The sequence below is a fragment of the Canis lupus genome, chromosome 27 (assembly GCF_048164855.1).
Source record: "Canis lupus baileyi chromosome 27, mCanLup2.hap1, whole genome shotgun sequence".
Lineage (NCBI taxonomy): Eukaryota > Metazoa > Chordata > Mammalia > Carnivora > Canidae > Canis > Canis lupus.
This window is the reverse complement of record NC_132864.1, coordinates 14,129,194-14,149,594: the sequence shown is the minus strand read 5'-3', so window position 1 is coordinate 14,149,594 and position 20,401 is coordinate 14,129,194. Positions and strand designations below refer to the sequence as shown.

At 47.1% G+C, this 20,401-nt stretch overlaps 1 protein-coding gene across 13 annotated transcripts in view; it reads right to left on the bottom strand.

The window, feature by feature from the left end:
* KDM2B (lysine demethylase 2B) overlaps positions 1–14,037 on the bottom strand; it is a 121,189-nt gene extending 107,152 nt beyond the window's left edge. For 2 of the 13 annotated variants that reach the window (XM_072802425.1, XM_072802430.1), the window contains exons 1-4: positions 13,530–13,853; positions 12,324–12,468; positions 9,296–9,374; positions 7,965–8,011 (exon numbers count right to left, since the gene is read on the bottom strand). In XM_072802425.1, the coding sequence (XP_072658526.1) occupies positions 7,965–8,011; positions 9,296–9,374; positions 12,324–12,468; positions 13,530–13,562 (304 nt within the window). In that variant the 5' untranslated portion in view covers positions 13,563–13,853. Of the gene's footprint in view, positions 1–7,964; positions 8,012–8,219; positions 8,460–9,295; positions 9,375–11,966; positions 12,039–12,323; positions 12,469–13,130; positions 13,262–13,529 lie in introns of those variants that run through there. The other 11 variants (XM_072802433.1, XM_072802436.1, XM_072802429.1 and 8 more) reach the window with 11 other exon arrangements.
* Between the last annotated feature and the right edge of the window lie 6,364 nt (positions 14,038–20,401).

The following is a 20,401-nucleotide window of genomic DNA, read 5'->3' as shown; positions in this document are numbered from 1 at the left end:
GCATTACAAGCATCACCGTCTCCCAACCACTGAAATTCAAACCCACGTTTGAATCTGATGTGCCATCTGCTGTCTGGGCAACTTGCAAGTCACTTCTCCTCCAGGCCTCAGTTTTTCCCACTTGTAAAAGGGGAAAGCAAGACTACAAGGATTCTAAGAACTCTTCCAGGGTTTACGATGTAAAATGTCTATGATTTTTTTAAACCAACTGAAAAAAAAAGGTCTGGAAGCAAGTCTATCGCTGATTTCTAAGGAGTGAGAATTTACCAAGAACAGCCTGTTAAGGGCACATGCATGTCTGATGAGTCCCCTTCACCGGACACAACACGACACAGAGGAGGAGAAAGTCATGAAGCACAAGCATGGGAAACGCCCAGAGCTGGGTTCAGATCCGAACTCAATGGTCCATCTATGGGCCACATGGGTTGTTCCTTCTAAGCCTGGGATCCCCGACTGGGAAAGGGAACAGTAACACTTAATTTATATGATTATTGGTGAGGACAAAATGAGGTCATATGATAAACATACAGTAAAAGATAAAGATACCCAATTTATTTACCATAATTGGGTAAATAAATGAATAGTGAATGAGGTGATTTGTCATGAAGATTTTTCAAGAAAGGGAGCTAAAGAAAACATCACTTAGCTTGGGTATCCTCATTAGAGAGAAAGACAATAAAGACATAATATGCAGGACACCATGGCTGGGAGCCATCCCTCAGTGACATAACTGTGGAGAGTGAGTGGGGACCCAGCACTTTATGGATATGTTTTCTAGGAAAGTTTAAAGCATCTTCAGAGGCAACTAGAACTCTTTCCCAGGCTCCCTATCCCCCCAACTCCCAGGCCACAGATGTGAAAATATCCCAGTCTTCTTATTTTTTTTTTAATTTTTATTTATTTATGATAGTCACACAGAGAGAGAGAGAGAGAGAGAGAGGCAGAGACATAGGCAGAAGGAGAAGCAGGCTCCATGCACCGGGAGCCCGACGTGGGATTCGATCCCGGGTCTCCAGGATCGCGCCCTGGGCCAAAGGCAGGCGCCAAACCGCTGCGCCACCCAGGGATCCCTATCCCAGTCTTCTTAAATGAACTATCTAGGGTTGAGAGTACTGGTTGTGGGATGGGGGAGCTGCTCAGGGGACATGCATCTAGAAACAGACCCACACAAATACAGTCACCTGATTTATGACAAAGACAATACGTCAGTGCTATTGAGGAGAGGGTGTTTTTTCAATAATGGTACTGGGATCAATTGGATATCCATACAGGAAAAAAGGAATCTCGACCCCTATCTTGTCCCAAACACAAAAATCAATTCCAGATAAACTACAGATCTCAATGTGAAAGTTTGAACCATAAAGCTTTTTTCAGAAAAACATGAATGTCTTCCAACCCTGGCATGTGCAAACGTTTCTTGAACGAGATACAAAAGAAGTAATAGACCAAAAAGACCTAAGTGGTCTTTGTGAAAATAAAGAATGTCTGCTCATTCAAAGATACAGGAGTATGAAAGGAGTATGAAAAGGCAACCAATGCACAAAGTCAGAGGTGATTTTGGAATACATAATCATATCCAGAATATTTCAAGAAACTTTACGTTATGGGCTGAATTGTGTCCCCTAAAATCTATGTGTTGAGGTCCTAACCCTCAGGACCTCAAAATGTAATTATATTTGAGAACAGTCTTTAAAGAACTAATTAAGTTAAAATAAGATCTAAAATAAAATAAGGGGATCCCTGGGTGGCGCAGCGGTTTGGCGCCTGCCTTTGGCCCAGGGCACGATCCTGGAGACCCGGGATTGAATCCCACATCAGGCTCCCGATGCATGGAGCCTGCTTCTCCCTCTGCCTGTGTCTCTGCCTCTCTCTCTCTGTGTGACTATCATAAATAAATTTTAAAAAAAAATAAAATAAAATAAAATAAAATAAAATAAGGCCATAATCCCACAAGACTGACATCCTTACAAGAAGAGATTAGGTCACAGAAACAGAGAAGGAAGGCCACATGAAGACCCAGGGAGAAGACAGCCATCTACAAAGCCAAGGAAAGAGGCCTTTGGAGAAAACAACCCTACAACACTTTGATCTTAGACTTCTGACTACAGAATTGTGAACAAATAAATTTCTGTTGTTCACATCATCCAGTCTGTAGTACTTTGTTGTGGTGGCCCTAGCAAATAAGGCATCTTACAACCAACAGGAGATGAGCCTTCAAAATAACAGAGAAAAAGACTTGATCAGACAGTTCACAAAAGAGTATACCCAACTAGCAAATAAACATATGAACAACGAAGCTCAATTTCATTAGTCATGAAAGAGAGGCAAACTAACACCACCATGTGATTAAACTACGCTCCCACCAACATAGCAATGTGACCAAAATGAAACACGAACTCTTGGTGAGGATGTGGAGCAATCAGAACCAGACCAACAACCCCTGTGGACAATTACTTGACCATATCTACTAAAACCAAATGTATACACATCCCCCATGACCCAAGCAATTCCACTCTGAGGTATATGTCCAACAAAAACGCATCCATCTGTTCACAGGTCATGATTAGAGGGTTCATAGGAGCACTAGACACAGAGCCTTAAACCGGCAGCTACCTGGAAGCCCATTAATAATAGAATGAATAAACATGTTGTGATACAGTCGCATAATGGAAAACCACAACAATGAAAATAAACCATCCACAACTACACACAACAATCTGGATGCCTTATAAACACCAAGTTGAGCAAAAGAAGCAGAAACCAAAAGAGGACACCTGCCTGATTCCATTGTCATAAAGTAGGAACACAGGCAGAATGCATCCATGCTGTTAGAAGTCCAGGTGACAATGGATGGCAGCGACTGTGCGGGAACACAGGGGTGGCACCTGGGGTGCCGGGTACCATATGTAGTGTGTTCAATTTGTTAAACTTAATCAAGCTGTATGGCTACCGTACGTGGACTTTTCTATATGTAAATTATACTTCAATAAAAAGCTTTTATTTTAAGTGTACAGGGTCCTAAAAATGGAAAGTGCCTTTTGTTTTGTTTTGTTTTGTTTTGTTTTGTTTTTAAAGGTGAGGAGCTAAGAACAGAGACCAGATGCCTCAATTCCTAGATGGCATACAAATAGGGCCGATAGAGAAAAGTCCGTTTGGGGGCATTAGAGAAGAATCTGTAGCTCCAACTTGCCTCAATAGCTGATCCCTTCTCAAGCAGCTGCCTCCCAAGATTCGAGGCCTGGGAAGGTGGCAAGAGTATGGAAGACAGAGGCTAAGATCCCACACTGAGGGTTGGCCCAGCCTTCCCCAGACACTGCCTTCCAAGGCAGAACCCCCATTTCCGTTAGGGACATGTTTATGTCACCCAGCAACCCTGGAGCATCACTCCTTCCCCACTCCCAGATCACTTGCTTCTGCTGAAACTGACCAGGGTTGCGCTAAGCCTGCTAGAGCCAATCCAGAAACATCTGATGGAAATACTGGTGGGCTGAGAGGGAAGACCTGAGTTGGCAGGATAAAAGCCAGGAGCTGCTGGCTCCTCATCTTTGCCACCACAAGGGGAGAAGCTTGCCCAAGAATGAAACAGGAAGAGGAAGCAAAAGAGGGAACCAGAAAGGGAAAACAAGAGATCTCTTGGAACAGCCTCTCGAGATCTTCTTGGAACACCTAGATCTAGATGTATCTAAAGGTCACACCCCAAACTTATTACGTAAGCCAGTGAATTGTTTTGCTTAGGCCAGCTTGAGTTAATTTGCCGTTTATGTCACTACGAAGTATGTGCCCTCTTGCGCTCTCAAGTAGCCTGTGTGTGCTCTCAGAGACTAAAATGGTCATAATAATGCTCCACGCTAACTGTACCCCTCCCAATGTAGGAACACCCTATACCTTCACAAACCACTTCAATACCCATCAATCCATTTGATTATCACAGAAATGCCAAGAGAGATGGGGTACAAATATTACCCTTCCCTCTTTCTTTGCCATCCCAGACTTGAGAGCTGGCAAGGATGTCAGGACCCATCTAACTGAGTCCTCTTGCTTCAACAACCAGAAGAATGGAGCACAGAGAAAGAAAGAGTAGCCTGCATATGACTAGAGCATAATAAAACTGCAAAGGGTTTTTAAGTTCCTCAAAAGGACCAAGAGCAACACTGTGAAGACTCTGATATTGGGATCCCTGTGTGGCGCAGCGGTTTAGCACCTGCCTTTGGCTCAGGGCGCAATCCTGGAGACCCGGGATCGAATCTCATGTCGGGCTCCTGGTGCATGGAGCCTGCTTCTCCCTCTGCCTGTGTCTCTGCCTCTCTCTCTCTCTCTCTCTCTCTCTGTGACTATCATAAATAAATAAAAAATTTTAAAAAAAAAGACTCTGATATCGCCTAAATCTCAGACATGAGAATCTAGCTTTCAACCTTACTCATAAAGAAAATCTCAACAGATCCATATCCTGCCATCATAATAAATAATACTGAGGACTATTCACCAAGCACCCGTCAGCCAACATAATGCTAAGCCTTCATTCATTCTCTTAGAGAATCCTTATAGAGGGAGGAACGAGTGGTTGGCTCACTGGTTGAGCGTCTGTCTTCAGCTCAGGTCATGATACTGGGGTCCTGGGATCGAGTCCTGCATCGGGCTCCCGGCATGGAGCCTGCTTCTCCCTCTGCCTGTGTCTCTGCCTCTCTCTCTCTCTATCTGTGTCTATCATAAATAAGTAAATCTTAAAAAAAAAAAAAAAGAAAAGAAAAGAAAGAAAGAAAGAAAATGTATCTCCTCAGCCAAGTCCTCGCCAATTAACTGAGATTCTTCTACCAATCAACCCCCCCTTCTGAGTATCTGTTTAAACACTTTGGAGTTAATCATTCTGGCTGGAATATCTGACAGAACTACTGGTCAGCTGTCTTCATCCACACAGCCACCAACATCAGCTTTTATGAAACTCAAATCATATCACACCACTCATGCCCCCTGGGATGGTGATCATCAAAAAGACAGGCAGGGATCCCTGGGTGGCGCAGCGGTTTGGCGCCTGCCTTTGGCCCAGGGCGTGATCCTGGAGACCCCGGATCGAATCCCACATCAGGCTCCCGGTGCATGGAGCCTGCTTCTCCCTCTGCCTGTGTCTCTGCCTCTCTCCCTCTGTGTGTCTACCATAAATGAATAAATAAAATCTTTAAAAAAAAAAAAAAAAAAAAAAAAGACAGGCAATAACAAGCTTGGCTAGGATGTAAAGAAATTGGAGCCCTCGCATGTTGCTAATGCGAATACAAAATGGTCAGCTGCTTTGAAAAAGTCTGGCAGTTCCTCAAGTTAAACATAGTTACCATATGACCCAGTTACCTAGGTATAGACCCAAGAGAAATGAAAAGGTATGTTCACCCAAAACCTTGTCCATGAACATTATTTTTTTTTAAGATTTTATTTATTTATTAGAGACAGAGAGAGAGAGAGGCAGAGACACAGGCAGAGGGAGAAGCAGGCTCCGTGCAGGGAGCCCGACGTGGGACTCGATCCCGGGACCCCAGGATCACGCCCCGGGCGGAAGGAGGCGCCAAACCGCTGAGCCACCAGGGCTGCCCCATAAACATTATTTATAACAGACAAGAAATAGAAATAACCAAAAACATCCATCAACTGATAAGTAGATCAACAAGATGTGGTCTATGCACATGTGTTCAACGGAATCTCATTCACCCATAAAAGAGAATGAAGCATGGATAAACCTCAAAAACATGATGCTGAGTAAAAGAAGCCAGTCACAAAAGCCACTTAGTCTATGATTCCACTTACATGAAACATCCAGAATAGACAAACCCACAGAGGCAAAAAGCACATGGTTGTCACTGGTTGTCGGGGGTTAGAAGCTGAGAGGAACTGGAAGGTACAGGGTTGACTTTATAGGTGATCTATGTTATGAAATAACTGCACAACACTGTGGATGTGCCAAAAGTGCTGAACTGTACACTCTGAAATAGTTAGTGAATTTTACAGTGTATGAATTTTACATTATTTTAAAAATGTTTTTAACCCTCTCCCAAAAAAAAATGATCAGATAGGGGCGCCTAGATGGTTCAGTTGGTTAAGCGTCTGGCTTCGGCTCAGGTCATGATTACAGGGTCCTGGGATCGAGCCTCATGTTTGGCCCCTTGCTCAACAAGGAGTCTGCTTCTTCCTCTGCCACTCTCCCTGCTTCTGCTCTTTCTCTCTCTCAAATAAATAAATAAAATATTTTTTAAAATTATTTAAAAATTAAAATAAATTAAAAAAAGAAAATGACCACGGACACCTGGGTGGCTAAGTGGTTGAGTGTCTGCCTTTTGGCTCAGGTCATGATCCCAGGGTTCTGGGATTGAGTCTTGCATCAGGCTCCCCACAGGGAGCCTGCTTCTCCCTCTGCCTATGTCTCTGCCTCTCTCTGCATGTCTCTCATGAATAAATAAAATTAAAATCTTTTTTTTTTTTTAATTAAAATCTTAAAAAAAAAGAAGAAGAAGAAAGAAAGAGATCAGATAGCACAGCTACCACCGTTGCCCTACTTTAAAACTATCCAGTGGCTTCCCATCACACCAGCAGTCAAACCCAAATTCCCTGCCAGGGCCTATAAGGCCCAACATGGCCCCAGCCCTGTGACCTCTCCCTTCTACTTTCCCCCTTACTCATTCTACTCCTCTCCTAGCCTGTCCCTCAATCTGGCAAGTGCTTTCCCACAGCTGGCTTCTCATCAGTCAGGCCTCTGTTCAAATGTACACAACACCCCAGGCCCTCTCTGACCACCCAACCCAATCTAAAATACAGCTCCCAGGGGTTCCTGGGTGCCTCAATCAGTATGCTGTTAAGCATTGACTCTTGATTTTGGCTCACATCATGATCTCAGGGTAATGAGATCTAGCCCAGCATAAGGCTCCACACTGGGCATGGAACGTGCTTAAGATTATCTGGGGGATCCCTGGGTGGCTCAGCGGCTACCTTTGGCTCAGGGCATGATCCTGGAATCCTGGGATCGAGTCCACATCGGGCTCCCTGCATGGAGCCTGCTTCTCCCTTTGCCTGTGTCTCTGCCTCTCTCTCCCTGTCTGTGTCGCTTATGAATAAATAAAATCTATTTTTTAAAAAATTCTATCTTTCCTTCTCCTACCATTGGGTGTGTGTGTGTACACATACTCTCTCTCTAAAAAAAGTAAATAAATAAAAACTAAAAAATAAAATAAAATACAGCTTCCATCACATTCTATCCCAATACCCTGCTTTATTTCTTCATAGGCTTTATCACCTTCCAAAATGATACAGATTTTTAAAACCTGTTTACTTATTTGTTGCTTGTCACTCCAGCCAAGAGGACAGGGATCTTGCCTGTCATGTTCATACCTCTGATCTTGCTATCATGTAGGAGCTAATTGATAAACACTTATGAAAAGAATGGATTTATTAAAGGATTTCCATATCTGAAATGCCACTGGCTACCTGGTCTGGTGTCCAGAAGCACTAAGTGATCAGCTACACTCTGCAGGTGCTCAGGGAGTTAACAAGCATTTGCTGGGCACTGGGTGTTAAACCTCACCCTAGACCTGTCTGAAACCCTGAGGAAGCAGGAAGAATGATCCCTCCCCTCTGAAAGTCTGAAAGTCTTTCAGGGGTCACAAAGCACCCAGTGTTTACTCAGCAACCCACAAACAAACGCAAAGGAAAGATCTAAGATTGTATTGCTGATGGAGGCTAGGGTCCAAATCAGCCTCATAAAACTGTGTGCTGGCAAACACTCTTTCATACAGCTTCTTATGACTTTGCAATCTGACCTGTTCTCCAGAACCAGACGGTTGCAGCTCACACCTGCTCCTGCCTCCTCCCACAGGGACTTTCTTTTCAGGGGCAGTTAAAGATCTAAATAGGTGGGTGGTAAAGAGCTCCTGCCCCTTGTACTCCCTACTTTGGGCATCTCTGAGCTGCACACACAGCAGGCAACTTACCCACTAGGAGTTTGACATCTCGGACTGTGAAATCAGGGTCGGGCATCCTGGAAAAAGAGAAGTACAGTCATTTGCCGGGTAGCCAAGAACAAGAGAGTTAGACCCAACTCTGGGGGCAGGGGAAGGCCATGTTTCCAAGAGCATTCCCTTGACTCAGTTTGGGAACCCAAAATGAGATCATCTAGAGAGAAAGTGATAGACCAATCAGTGCCCCCCAGAAAGGGTCAATCTCCAACCACTGAGCCCTTTCCTCACCCCAGTAGGCAAACCAACCCCCTCACTCTCCCCGATATGAGCTCAGCACTGCCACAGAAAAGACAGGAAATCCAGTATCCATGCCACTTTTGAGAGGAAGACTGAATCATCATGTGTCCAGGGTAAGTCCCGAGCTGGGCACTCAAACACCTGATTTCTTTTAGGGTGGGCAGCTCTCTCTGTGTCTCTTCCGCTAGCAAACACTCTCCATAAAAGGAGTTGTATGGAGGGTTGCAGGGATCTCTTTAAGTTGAAAGGGGAAAAAAAAAGACACACATCATTCCAATTCCAGGAATTCCGTAACACCGGTCATAATGACTATGGTGACCTTCACTATTAATTAACAGTGATGTCAAAGGTTTGATTTCTACCCTTGGAACGAGACTCTTGAGCAAGCCTGGCAGTAGCTAGATGTTGGAGAAAGAGGCAAGCTGGGATGACACCAGCAGCCTCCTTTCCACCTCCGCCCTGGGCGGAAACCTGTTCTTCCAGCCTTCCTCCTGGATCTCTCCCCGACCCCACCTGGAGCTCTGACAGATCTCTAAGAGAATGTAAACCAAACAAGACACAGTGGAGGCAGGTGCTGGGGCAGGCAGAAAAAGAGAAGACTTGGAGCCTAGCATCCTAGAGAACATGCCCTGCACAGAAGAGCACCACTTTCCCACATAATGGGAGTCTGAGAAGAAAAATATGTATCTAGGTGCCCTTTCTTCTGGGCTTAGAGACTGGCCAATCCCTTCACAGCTCAGGCGCTGCCTCAGTTTCCTAACTTGGGAGAGAGGCACAATTCTCTTTAGGAAGTCACCACACATAACTGGGCTAGGTCAGGGAAAGACGTCAACACGCGGTTTATGTACCCTCTGTCCTCTCTGCCCAAATTCTCTGGAAGAGACCAATCTTTGGAGGGTTTTTCCCCTTTGCCAGGCCTTGAACAAAGAGATACTATCCCCAGATAATGAAGAAAGAGCCTTCTCTGTGATGAGAGGTGGGGAAAAGGATAGAAGAAATCTATCCTGAACTATAAACTACGTCAAGGAGAAAGATGTGGGAAGAAACAATTCATTTCAGCAACTTACTTAATCCCCAGGCCATCCTTTTCTCGAAATATCAGGGGAACCCTGAGCGCTTCTCTCTGCACATACTCGTAGTTGAAATCTGTTTGGATATCGGAATTAAAACAGGTTAGTTAAGTCACAGAAGAGAGATGAACCACGATCAGCAGGCCGGAGGAAGGAACATGGTGATACTAGATGCGAGCACCAGTCTAGGGCACCAGCTCTCCTGTAAAATGACAGGGAAATGGAGCAGGCAAAGCCCAAGAGAAGCCATGCCAACTATCCGCTCCTCTGCCTACTCCGTCATTCCCTGCATGCCCCACGGGTCAGAACTTGTCAATGAGCAGCCCAAGGCCAGGGAGGTTGAGGAGGGAGACTCATGAAAGAGCCCCTCACAGAAAAAGCCCCAGCAATCACTGAGAAAGAGGGAGAGAGAAATGCACCCCAAGCTGAGTTCAGAAAGTAAAGGCAGAGCAAAATTGAAGAATACCACCTGGGAGGATCTGAAGCCCCAGAGAGGAGGTTGGGAGGAGGGTTCTCATTGTAGCTGAGCATCAGGGAAGATCTTATTGTAATATCCTGCATAGTGAAGGGGAGGGGGGAAAAGCTGGTTTCCCTGGAAACTGTGTATTTGGTGCCAAAATAACTAGAGAACTGGGCACAGCTTTGTTGTCTTAATAGTGTAATTCTGCTCCGGTTACTGCCATCCTTGCTTCCCCTGGGTTACTGACCAGGGCGCTCCCCTCAGGTGAAGGTAGCGTGAAGGGGGCACAGCAAGGCCCAAAGCAAATCCACCAGGCAGCTCTCTGTCTCGGGTTTGTCTAGCATAGACCCCCAAATCCCTTATTGAAAGCCCTGGAGAATGAAGGAGGCCTTCATTTCTATGTTGAGTTCCAAAACCAGGGGATCTGACCCAACCTCATTCCTAAATATGGAGTTGAGGAAAGCAGAGATAAACCATCACAGCCTCAAATCCTCAGGTGAACTCAAGCAATCCACAAGGCCACAAGCCCTCCCTGGTCAGCCAGAGGAGAGACAGGAGAGATCACAGGCCCCTGAAGCCCCTGCCCCATGGAAACAGTTCACCAGGGCAGCTTGGTGGGGGAGGAGGCCAAGGCAACTCAGCTCAGAGCAGAGGAAGAGAACAAAACCGGAGCTGGGGAAAGCCCTGACCTTAGCAGCTCAGATCCCCAGGGGCTCACAGTGAATGGGGATTCCTAAGGATTTAAAGGCAGAGAAGTTTAAGAAGCTTCTATTTTGAATCCAGGCTAAGGGATCCTTCTGTTTCTCAGCTCCTCCCTTGAAGTTTTGGGGCCGGATCTGAATTAACTACCAAAACGCTAGGGCTCTCTCCTTTGAAAAGACCCCAGACAGCAGATTTAAGGTCTCTCCCTGGCTGGAATTCACCCCCTACACACCCACACCCAAAGCAGACCACCCCACTCCCCCCAACTCTCCTCAGCTTCAACTTCCACAAATGAGCTTGAGAAAACACTCAGATCTTGGGCTGAGAATTCCTCACAAATGACTAGGAAGTGTCTGCATGTAGTTTTCTCATAGGATCCACCAAACTCAGTAAAATGGGAAAGAAATGAAAGGAATTAAAAGCCCACTTGTGCTAAGGAAATTTAAATGTATTTGAGACTAGCCCCCCCACCCCCTAGACTGTCTGCCTGGATATGCGATGTTCTTAAGACCTGGCTGGCTGGAAGAAATTTCTTCTTCCCTCCCCCAACCACGACCTCCTACCACTGAAGCCCAGCACCCCAGGAAGCAGTTGGGGACAAAAGACAAACTTCAAAAATGCAAAGCCAGGACAGTCTCTTCGGGGGGCTAACCTACAGTCCCAGCCACTCAAGCAGAACCTGGAGGGGAAGGCACTTCCTCTGTTATCAGCTCACTGAGGGATGGAAGGGATTTCCAAGGGGGATGGAGGGAGGAGGTGTCAACAAAATGGAAATGGTGTATTATGAAGAAAACTTGAATATCTGAGAGGAAAAAGAAAGAACTTAGAAACCCCAGAGAGCTTAGGGAAATACCTAGGTAGGCAGGGGCATCTCCAAAACTCCAACCCCACAGGCAGAACCACAGGTCACGCAGGGCCTCTGGAGGCCTCAGACCCAAGCCAGAACATCACCCCAATGTTGGCAGGATACCACCAGACAGCATTCTAATACTAGGGTCAAGGAGAAACTCAGGCCCTGAAGGTATCAGGCTGGGGTGGCACCCCAAAACCCCAGAGGTTTCCCCAACTTCTCCTCTAAACTGGCAGGGCCTACAAGGGACAGAGCCCTCAAGGTCTCACTCTGAGAAAAGACTGTTCCCCAAAGGGGTACCGCAAGTTTTCACTTCAAACTACAGGGGTCAGGGATCTCAGCCTGAAGGCTGAGGGGGTAAAACTCTCTTTTGAGTCCCTACTTCAAATTGTCAAGGCTGAAGGGCCAGAGGCCTCAGATATACATGCGGGCTCCAGCCCTTGCTCCAATCTGGCAGAGACCAGAAGGTTATGGGGTTCCATAGACCCGAGGGGCTGACGGGGCATCATTCAGTGACCCGAGCATCCTCAGCACCAGCTCCTAACTGGCAAGGCCTGAAACGGGACCGGGTTTTGGGAGGCTTCAGGCCTGGGGGGGGGACCTCATCCCAATGACCCAGGGGCACCCCAGCCCCTCTCCCGGCCAGGCAGCCGCACCTCAAGCAGCACGGGGAGCTGGGCTGGCTCTGGGAGGGGTGGAATGCCGCGCACATGTCTTCCCTCCGTCCACCCGTCGGTCCCCAGGTCCCTCCGACCGCCGGTCCCCTAGCTCTGCCCACCCTGGGGCCGGCTGTGGGCGCGGGCCGGGTCTAGGCCCACGCCCGGCCCCCGTTCCCGCCTGCCCTCCTCCTTCGCCACCCCACCCCACCCCCCCAGTGCTCGGCCTCGTTTCGTCACCGGATCCCCTGGAATGGGGGACGCGGGCGCGAAATACGAACCCAGCCACCGGCAGCTCCCTCCCCACGTGCGCTCGGCCCGCGGCGCGGAGAGCAGCCCGAAGAGGGGGCGCCTCACCTTTGCCCTCCATGGCGTGCACGAAGTCCCCCTGGTACAGCTGACTGCGCAGCTTCTCCTCCAGGCTGAAGCCGCGAACGCTGACGATCTCCTCCACGTCCGACAAGTCCTCGTTCTCGTCGTATCTCTGGCGGTCAATCGGGCGCTGCGGGGACCCAAACCAGAGAGCCCGAGGCATTATTGGGGAACTGGGGGTCGCCTCTTACCCTAGGCCCGGCTCAAGCAGGTGCAGGAGTTGCGCACCCCTTGCACCCCACCACTGCGACCCGAGCAACTTTGCGCAAATGCCAAAGATGCTGAAAATCAAGATAACGAGGGGGGCCCGCGCCCCCGGGGGCCGGCTGTCCCCTATGCAGGGCACTCCCCTCCTGCATCTTTGGAGGCAACGTAAAGGACATGGGGGGGCTCTCCCTTGCCCCCACCCCCGATAGATGTTGAGTTTTGCCCACTCGGCCGGGAGCCCGGTTATGTAACCCGCTAAGGGGGCTCGGCGCACGGGCTGGCGGGGTATTTGTAGGCCCCGGGAGGAGCCGCCGCAGCGCCCCGCTCGGCGCTAATAGCAGCCCGGGCGGCCGCGGCGGCAGAGCCGGGAAGCCGGAACCGGGGGCCGGCGGCATTTCTAAGACTGGAGCCGCCCCCGAGCTACTCGGGAAGCTGGAAAGCTGAAATGGAAGGGCTGAGACCCCAGCCGCCCCCGCCGACCGACCGCCAATGCTAAAAGAAGAGGTGGAGGGGGAGGTCGGGGCTTGGGAGGGGGAGAGGCAGACGGCCCGCCACAAAGCTCCCATCGGAGACCCCAAAACGCACCAGCAGCTGCCTCATCTCCCCACAAGCGCGCGCGCACACTCACTTCCTAAGGAGACTCCCCCACCACTCCCCGCATCCCCTGCCTCCTCCCTCGACCGCCCAGCGCCGGGCCCTGCAGCCCCCCAGATTCCGGGCGAACCCCGAGCCCGCTCAGCCTCTCTCCACGCCTTTCCCCGCTACCACCTCCCCACTTAAGTGTCTGAGACTCTGAGCCTCACAAGGGACTGGAGGAGTAAGCCGCTTGCTTCCTTTTGCATGCAATTTATTATATTTTTTCCGGTCCTCTTGCAAAATACAGAAAAGGAGAGAAAAGGCAGCAAGAAACAACAACAACAAAAAAAAAATAGATCTATCATTACCAGATACAGATTTGGGGAAAAAAAAAAAAAAGCTACACACCAATCTTCTTCCAGAGTCTTTCTCTGCCTCCATTTTTTTAGGAGAGTTCACCAATTAATTGTCAACACTCCTGCCCCCTGCATTTTGGCGGAGGGGGGAAGGAGGGAAGACCAAAGAAAACAAACCAAAAAATAAATAAATAAAGCAAGCCAGAGCCGAGATCTACAAAGTTTTGCACCAACACTTAAGCAGATCCGTTTGCAAAGTCCTAGGAAACCATTTTCAGCAGTTGTGGGGGGGGAGGCGTCGACGTCATAATCCCCGGAACGTAAACATTGTTGCCGATCGCGCTCTGAGCCTGCGGCCGGGCTAGTGGAGGGGGCACTCGGCCCGGGATGGGGGGGGCGGGGGCGGCTGCCGGAGGAGATGTGGGGCGGGGAGGGCGCCCGGGAGGCACCGGGCGCCGTTAGCGCCCTGGCATCGCTGTTTTGTTGTTGGGTCACGAGTGCGCCTTGCACGCAGGCGCCGCCGCCGCCCGGGAGTTGTGTGCAGAGCTGACTTTTGGAGGGCTGAGTTGCAGGCGGCGGGCGCATCCCGGAGATGGCGGGGCAGGGAGGGAGGGAAGGAGGAGGGGGTGGGGAGGGAGGTGCAGATTTGCACGGCTGGCCTCAGCAGGAGGCGCGGAAATGCAAGCCGAGCTTGCTGGCTAGAAAGCCCCAAGGCCTGGCACCCCCAAAAACGACCCCCCACCTCAATCCCTGCCCCCATTGCCCACGGCCCCCGCGGGCCACCCCTCTTCCTCTTCCTTCATCCACCCCACCCCATTACCTACGTGGCCGACCCAAATTCAAAGCGCTTTGTATATATAATTGATTTTTTTTTTCTTTTCTGCCGCATGTCTTGGGGGTTTTTTTTGGGGGGGGGCGACCCTCTCCAGACCCCCATATGCGGACCTGCCATATGGAGGGGACATTTGGGGGCTCAGGAAGAAATTAGCGCAGCTCCATACCTGTACGGACTGCATAACTTTTAAACTCCCGGACTCAAAGATATGGACACACACACACACACACACACACACACGCAGGTACAGGAAATACGGCCAGTCTAGAGCCTTTTCGGACCCAAGCTGACCGGAAGATGTTGCCTTTCATTCATTCATCCTGCCCGCGTCTGTGGAGTCCTTTACTAGGCGACAAGCCCTGGAACAGAAGTTGGACAGTTTTTAAAGGTCCCTGCGCTCGCCAAGAGAAGGAAATAGATGCTCAGGAGTGAAATACCGAGAGAATCGGATCTGGCGCCTCCTAACGCAGCTGGCAAGCAGGCGAAGGGTAAGCCCTTATTGGCCGTTCATTGGAGAAAAGTTGGTGGAAAGGTGCAAGGCGCTCTGGGATGGGGTACGGGAAACTTTGGGGCGCCCCTTAATGAATCCTGTAGAAATTCTTGGCAGGAGGTATTGGCTCTCTCTTGCTTTCCCTCAATATACCTGGTTGGCTGTGTCCACCCCCAAAACTGGAATCCTAAAGGTGCCATCCTGTAATTCTATTATGAACAACAGTCAAATCAACTTTGATTATGAGAAAAGCAGGCCCTAAACATTCCTCCAGTCCAACTAGGCCTGATCTTTGGGGTAACGATCAGGAGGACATGAGGACAGGGCACCAAGGCTACAATAAAGGAACAGTATAGATGCTTATAGCAGGCTTTGCCAAAACAAACAAACAAACAAACAAACAAAAAACTCACAAGCAAAAAAAAAAAAAAAAAAAAAAACCACACACATTTTTAGTTCTATCATTAACCCTGTGGGTTGGTTGGAACGGGTCATTTCACAGATAGAGAAACTGAGGCTCAGAGAAATGATCAATCAAGGTGATTCCTCTGCCCCAATATCATCCCTAGTCAACACTCCACTCAGACAGATGTGTGGAGAGGAAGTGGCTTCCCCATTAGACATCTGATGTGAACCATCAGCTCTGTATTGGTCACCCTAAGAGACAGCTTCCCCCATACTCACCTTAAAATTTCCTGTCCTGTCTTTGTATATTCTTTTCCACCCACCCCTAAAAACTGTTCTTTGAATTTTGTCTTAATTCCAGTCCACTAGATGGCAAATGTCAAAATTTGTTTCCAAACTGAAATAGCCCAGGTTAGCTTAGTAGGATTGAGAAGGGTTTTGCCCTTAGCCTCTGTCAAGAATCAGGGACCATCTTATTTGCTTCTTTCTCACAGAAGACCCCTTGAAGGGTAATAGTCTTGTTATTCCTCATGTTACAAACGAGGAAACTGGGTCTCAGGCAAAGCCATTCACACAGGGTCACAAGCTTGTAAGTGTAGTTGCCAGCCCAAACTGGAGCCTGGTTCTGCCATCACAGGCCTTTTTGGATATTGACCACCTTCCTTTGCTCCCACATAATGAAATGAACATGTGCAAAGGAGGGCTTCCAGGCTGGAGGGTCATGAAAAGGAAGCTAAGTACAATCAGACAAAACCAAAATAGAATGCTTGATCCTAATTCACCTTTCCTCCCAGAGATCCGTCTCTCCCTCCTGATGTGGCCTCAGATCCAATGGCCAGCACCTCAGTGCAAAAACAGTTAAGTCCATATATCACCCTAATGGGGACTTTCTGGCTTGTCAGAGTGGGAAGGAGTTGAGTAGTCACCTAATTTAACCCCTTCTCTTTACAAACCATGAGGAAACTACAGACCAGAGAGAAGAATGGGCCAACCGGGGGGGTTGTTCCCCTTGGACTCCCCCAGAATGCCTACCCTACCGCCTGGTCCTAAGTGGTCACTCAATAAATGTTGGGCCTTTGATGGATCACCTTCCCCAGCGATATTTGCATTTTCCCTTTATCAGTAATTGGCAGATGAAAGGCTTTGTCCTCCCGTTGAAAGAATTCCAGGCATTTGCTCAAAGTGGGGGAGGAGGTTATTTTGGGCCAAAGAGGGGAGGGCCAAGACCCTTGAGCTCCTAGAGTTAGCTAATTGTCCCAGAGGAGTGGGCAGTAGGTGAGAGGAGAGGGCAGATTAAGGTGCTCCTCCAAGAGATGTACTTTTTCTTGTAGAAAAAAAAAAAAAAAAAAGACCAGGCCAGTTGTTTTTGAAACTTAGTAATAATGACTTCCCAGACTCTCCTTCTCATTCTTACAAAAGACCCAGTCAAATCCTGGCTGTGTTGGCCCCATTCATTCATTTCTTCATTCATCAAAGAGTGATTGAGCAGCTCTGTGCTTTAAGACAGAGGGAATATATAAGAACCAGCTCTGATAGAAGACATACTCCAGCCTGGACAGCGAGTGGACAGATGGCTCCCAAGAGAGTTAGGAATCCACAAGATTTTAAAAACTGTTGGAAACTGAAGCCATTCTCATACATGATTATAAGAGCTCCTGATTTTTGAGTGCTATGTGTTTAAGCAAAGCCACTTAACATTTATTTCCTTGGATCTTCCCCTAAGCCCTAATGAGGGTGGGTCTGTAATTCCCTAGCTCTATGGCTGAGACTCAAAAGAGCTCAAGTTACTTGCCCAAATTATACAGCTATAAAATTACAGAGACAGGATTTGCACCCAGGGCTTGTAGGAATCCAGAGCTCACAGGCTTTACCCCTCACTATGCCTCCCTGCAGAGCTGTCCCCCAGGACATGATCATAGAAATATTCTTACGTCTGCACTGTATGACACAGCAGCCTCTAGCCACATGTGGCTATCTAGCACTTGAAATATGGGTAGTGAGATTAAGGAGGTGAATGTTAAATTTTATTTAATTTTAATTAAATTTAAATAGCTGTATTTAGTAGCTAGTGTCTATGTTATTGGATGGTGCGACCTTACCTTGTTTTTCAGAACTTAACTCACCTACCAGACTATATATAACTCAGAGTCTTTTTTTTTTTTTTTTTTAATTTTTTTTAATTTTTTAATTTATGATAGAGAGAGAGAGAGAGAGAGGCAGAGACACAGGCAGAGGGAGAAGCAGGCTCCATGCACCGGGAGCCCGACGTGGGACTCGATCCCGGGTCTCCAGGACCGTGCCCCGGGCCAAAGGCAGGCGCCAAACCTCTGCGCCACCCAGGGATCCCCTATAACTCAGAGTCTGATTGGCACTGTGTCTCTACAATCAACCTTCTGGAAATATCTGTGAAATGAATGAAGGAACCTGAGAAAATGAAGTATTGGAATGATGAGCCAGGGGAAGGGGACCAGGGATGGCTGCAAAGGTTTCCTAGAAGGGGCCATCTGATACAATGTGAACATTTGGAATTAGCCCTTAGACCACTCACTCTGAGTGTCTGCCAATAGCATGGCACTGTAGGCACCTTGGAATGACAGTTGGGACATCCAGTCCAAAATAAGATTGTCCCACCTGCCCAGACCTGACAAATACACTTCTCAAGGACAGATAATTGGTGAAGGGGCAGGAAGCCTTAGAAATGGGTAACCACTTCCTGATATATATCCTGCTGATAGATACAAAAACAAACATGCAATCCATGGTAGCCCTGTTTGCAACAGAAAAAGACTGAAACTATCTAAAAGTTGGAGAACTGATTAAAAATAATTTTTGGACCATTTGCTCATTGAAACGTTATTAAATCATCAAGAAGAAGAATATGGTAATTGTATAAATAATGAAGCAGGATGATTTCATGATATCCTTAAATTAACACAAAACAGAACAAGATGTAGAATATTTATACTAAATTGTGCTGACCAGGGCAGCCTCGTTGGCTCAGTGGTTTAAGCACCCAGGGCGTGATCCTGGAGTCCCTGGATCGAGTCCCACGTCGGGCTCCCTGCATGGAGCCCGCTTCTCCCTCTGCCTGTGTCTCTGCCTCCCTCTCTCTCTCTCTCTGTGTCTATCATGAATAAATAAATAAAATCTTTAAAAAAAATAAATAAATTGTGCTGACCAGTTACATCAACCAAAGGGGACACATTTATATCTACATTTATTCTTTTATATGTACAGGATTTTCTTTGGAAAAAAATAGAATCCAAAAGGGGGGAAATGAACTGAGAAAAGGGGATGCCTGGGTGGGTCAGTGGTTGAGCATCTGCCTTTAGCTCAGGGCATGATCCTGGGGTCCTGGGATTGAGTTCCCCATTGGGTTTCCCTCTGCTTCTCTCTGTGTGTGTCTCATGAATAAATAAATAAAATCTTAAAAAAAAAAAAAAAAAAAAAGAAGAAGAATGGGGGGGAAGCAAATGTATTCTTTGGTACAGTGTAACATTTTTACCACACTATGCATTAGAATTGCCTGACTTGGGACCTTATAGATTTAATTTCACTTTCTAAAGTGTAGTACCTTTCAAAGTTTGTACTCTGTACCTGTTATCACCCTACTCAAACAAGAATTTCATTTTATTCATCCTTTTTAAGGCTATAAAGTTCAAAATCAGGCAAATCCAAACCAACTAAATATTGTTTAGGTATTGATACATAAGCTGTAAGGCATTAAAAAAAAGCAAAGAATTGATTAACACAAAGGGCAGGAAGAGACTCCAGTCTAGGGTAAGAAATGTGAACAGAGGGGCACCTGAGTTGCTCAGGGGTTGAGCTTCTGCCTTCAGCTCAGGTCATGATCCCGGGGTTCTGGGATCAGTCCCCACATCGGGCTCCGCTCAGGGAGCCTGCTTCTCCCTCTGCCTGTGTCTCTGCCTCTCTCTCTCTCTGTGTGACTATCATAAAAAAAAAAAAAAAAAAAAAAAAAAAGAAATGTGAACAGAGAAAGGTGCTGGTGATTTTCTGTTTCTTAACCTAGATGGTGGGCACCTGCGTGCAAGTCTTTAAAATGTACTTTAAAACTTTATAAATTCTGTTGTATTTTTTAAATATTCTACAACTTAAAAATGGTTTTAAAATTGCTTCTGGGGACGCCTGGGTGGCTCAATGGTTGAGTGTCTGCCTCTGGCTCAGGTCGAGATCCCAGAGTCCCAGGATCAAGTCCCACATGGAGCTCCCCTCAGGGAGCCTACTTCTCCCTCTACCTATGTCTCTGCCTCTGTGTCTCTCAGGAATAAATAAATAAAATAATAAATAAATAAGTTAATAAATAAATAAATAAATAAATAAATAATTGGTTCAGGTCTAGGTTGGTAGAGTATGTGACTCTTGATCTTGGGATTATTAGTTCGAGCCCTACAGTAGGGGTAGAGATTACTTAAAATATTTTTTTTAATTTTTATTTATTTATGATAGTCACCAAGAGAGAGGGAGAGAGGCAGAGACACAGGCAGAGGGAGAAGCAGGCTCCATGCACCGGGAGCCCGACGTGGGATTCGATCCTGGGTCTCCAGGATCGCGCCCTGGGCCAAAGGCAGGCGCCAAACCGCTGCGCCACCCAGGGATCCCAAAAATAAAATATTTTTTAAAAGAAATTGCTTCAAATCTTTCTCCTCCATCTCTCCCCACCCACCCAGTTTCTCCCATTCACACTCTCTTGGGTATCATATCAGAAATACTTTATGCATTTACACACATATATATTTTCTGTTATGATTATGTCACACAAATATACCCACTGTCCTTTCCTTTTTCACTTTATATGATCTTGGAGATTCTCCATATACTATCTGTAGAACTACATTATTCTAAAATATTAGGTAAGGATGAGATGAATCTGAATGCCATGATTCAAAAAGTTCAAGAGTGGTTAAGAAACAAAAAAATCAGAATACCGCATATATTGTGATCCCATTTACGTTTAAGAAAAAAGAAGAAAGAAGAGCTTCAGTGGACCCGCAAACCATTATGTTTGATCACTGCTGAGGAGGGAGAAAATTTTGAGAGGGTTATATAAAGATCATCTCATGTACAATTTGTCTTTTTAAATTGTATCAAATATTTCAAGCATAAAAAGGGCATCAAAAGTAAATATACCAAATATACTAAAGATGTACATTCACCTCCTAGCTTTGCCAAATCC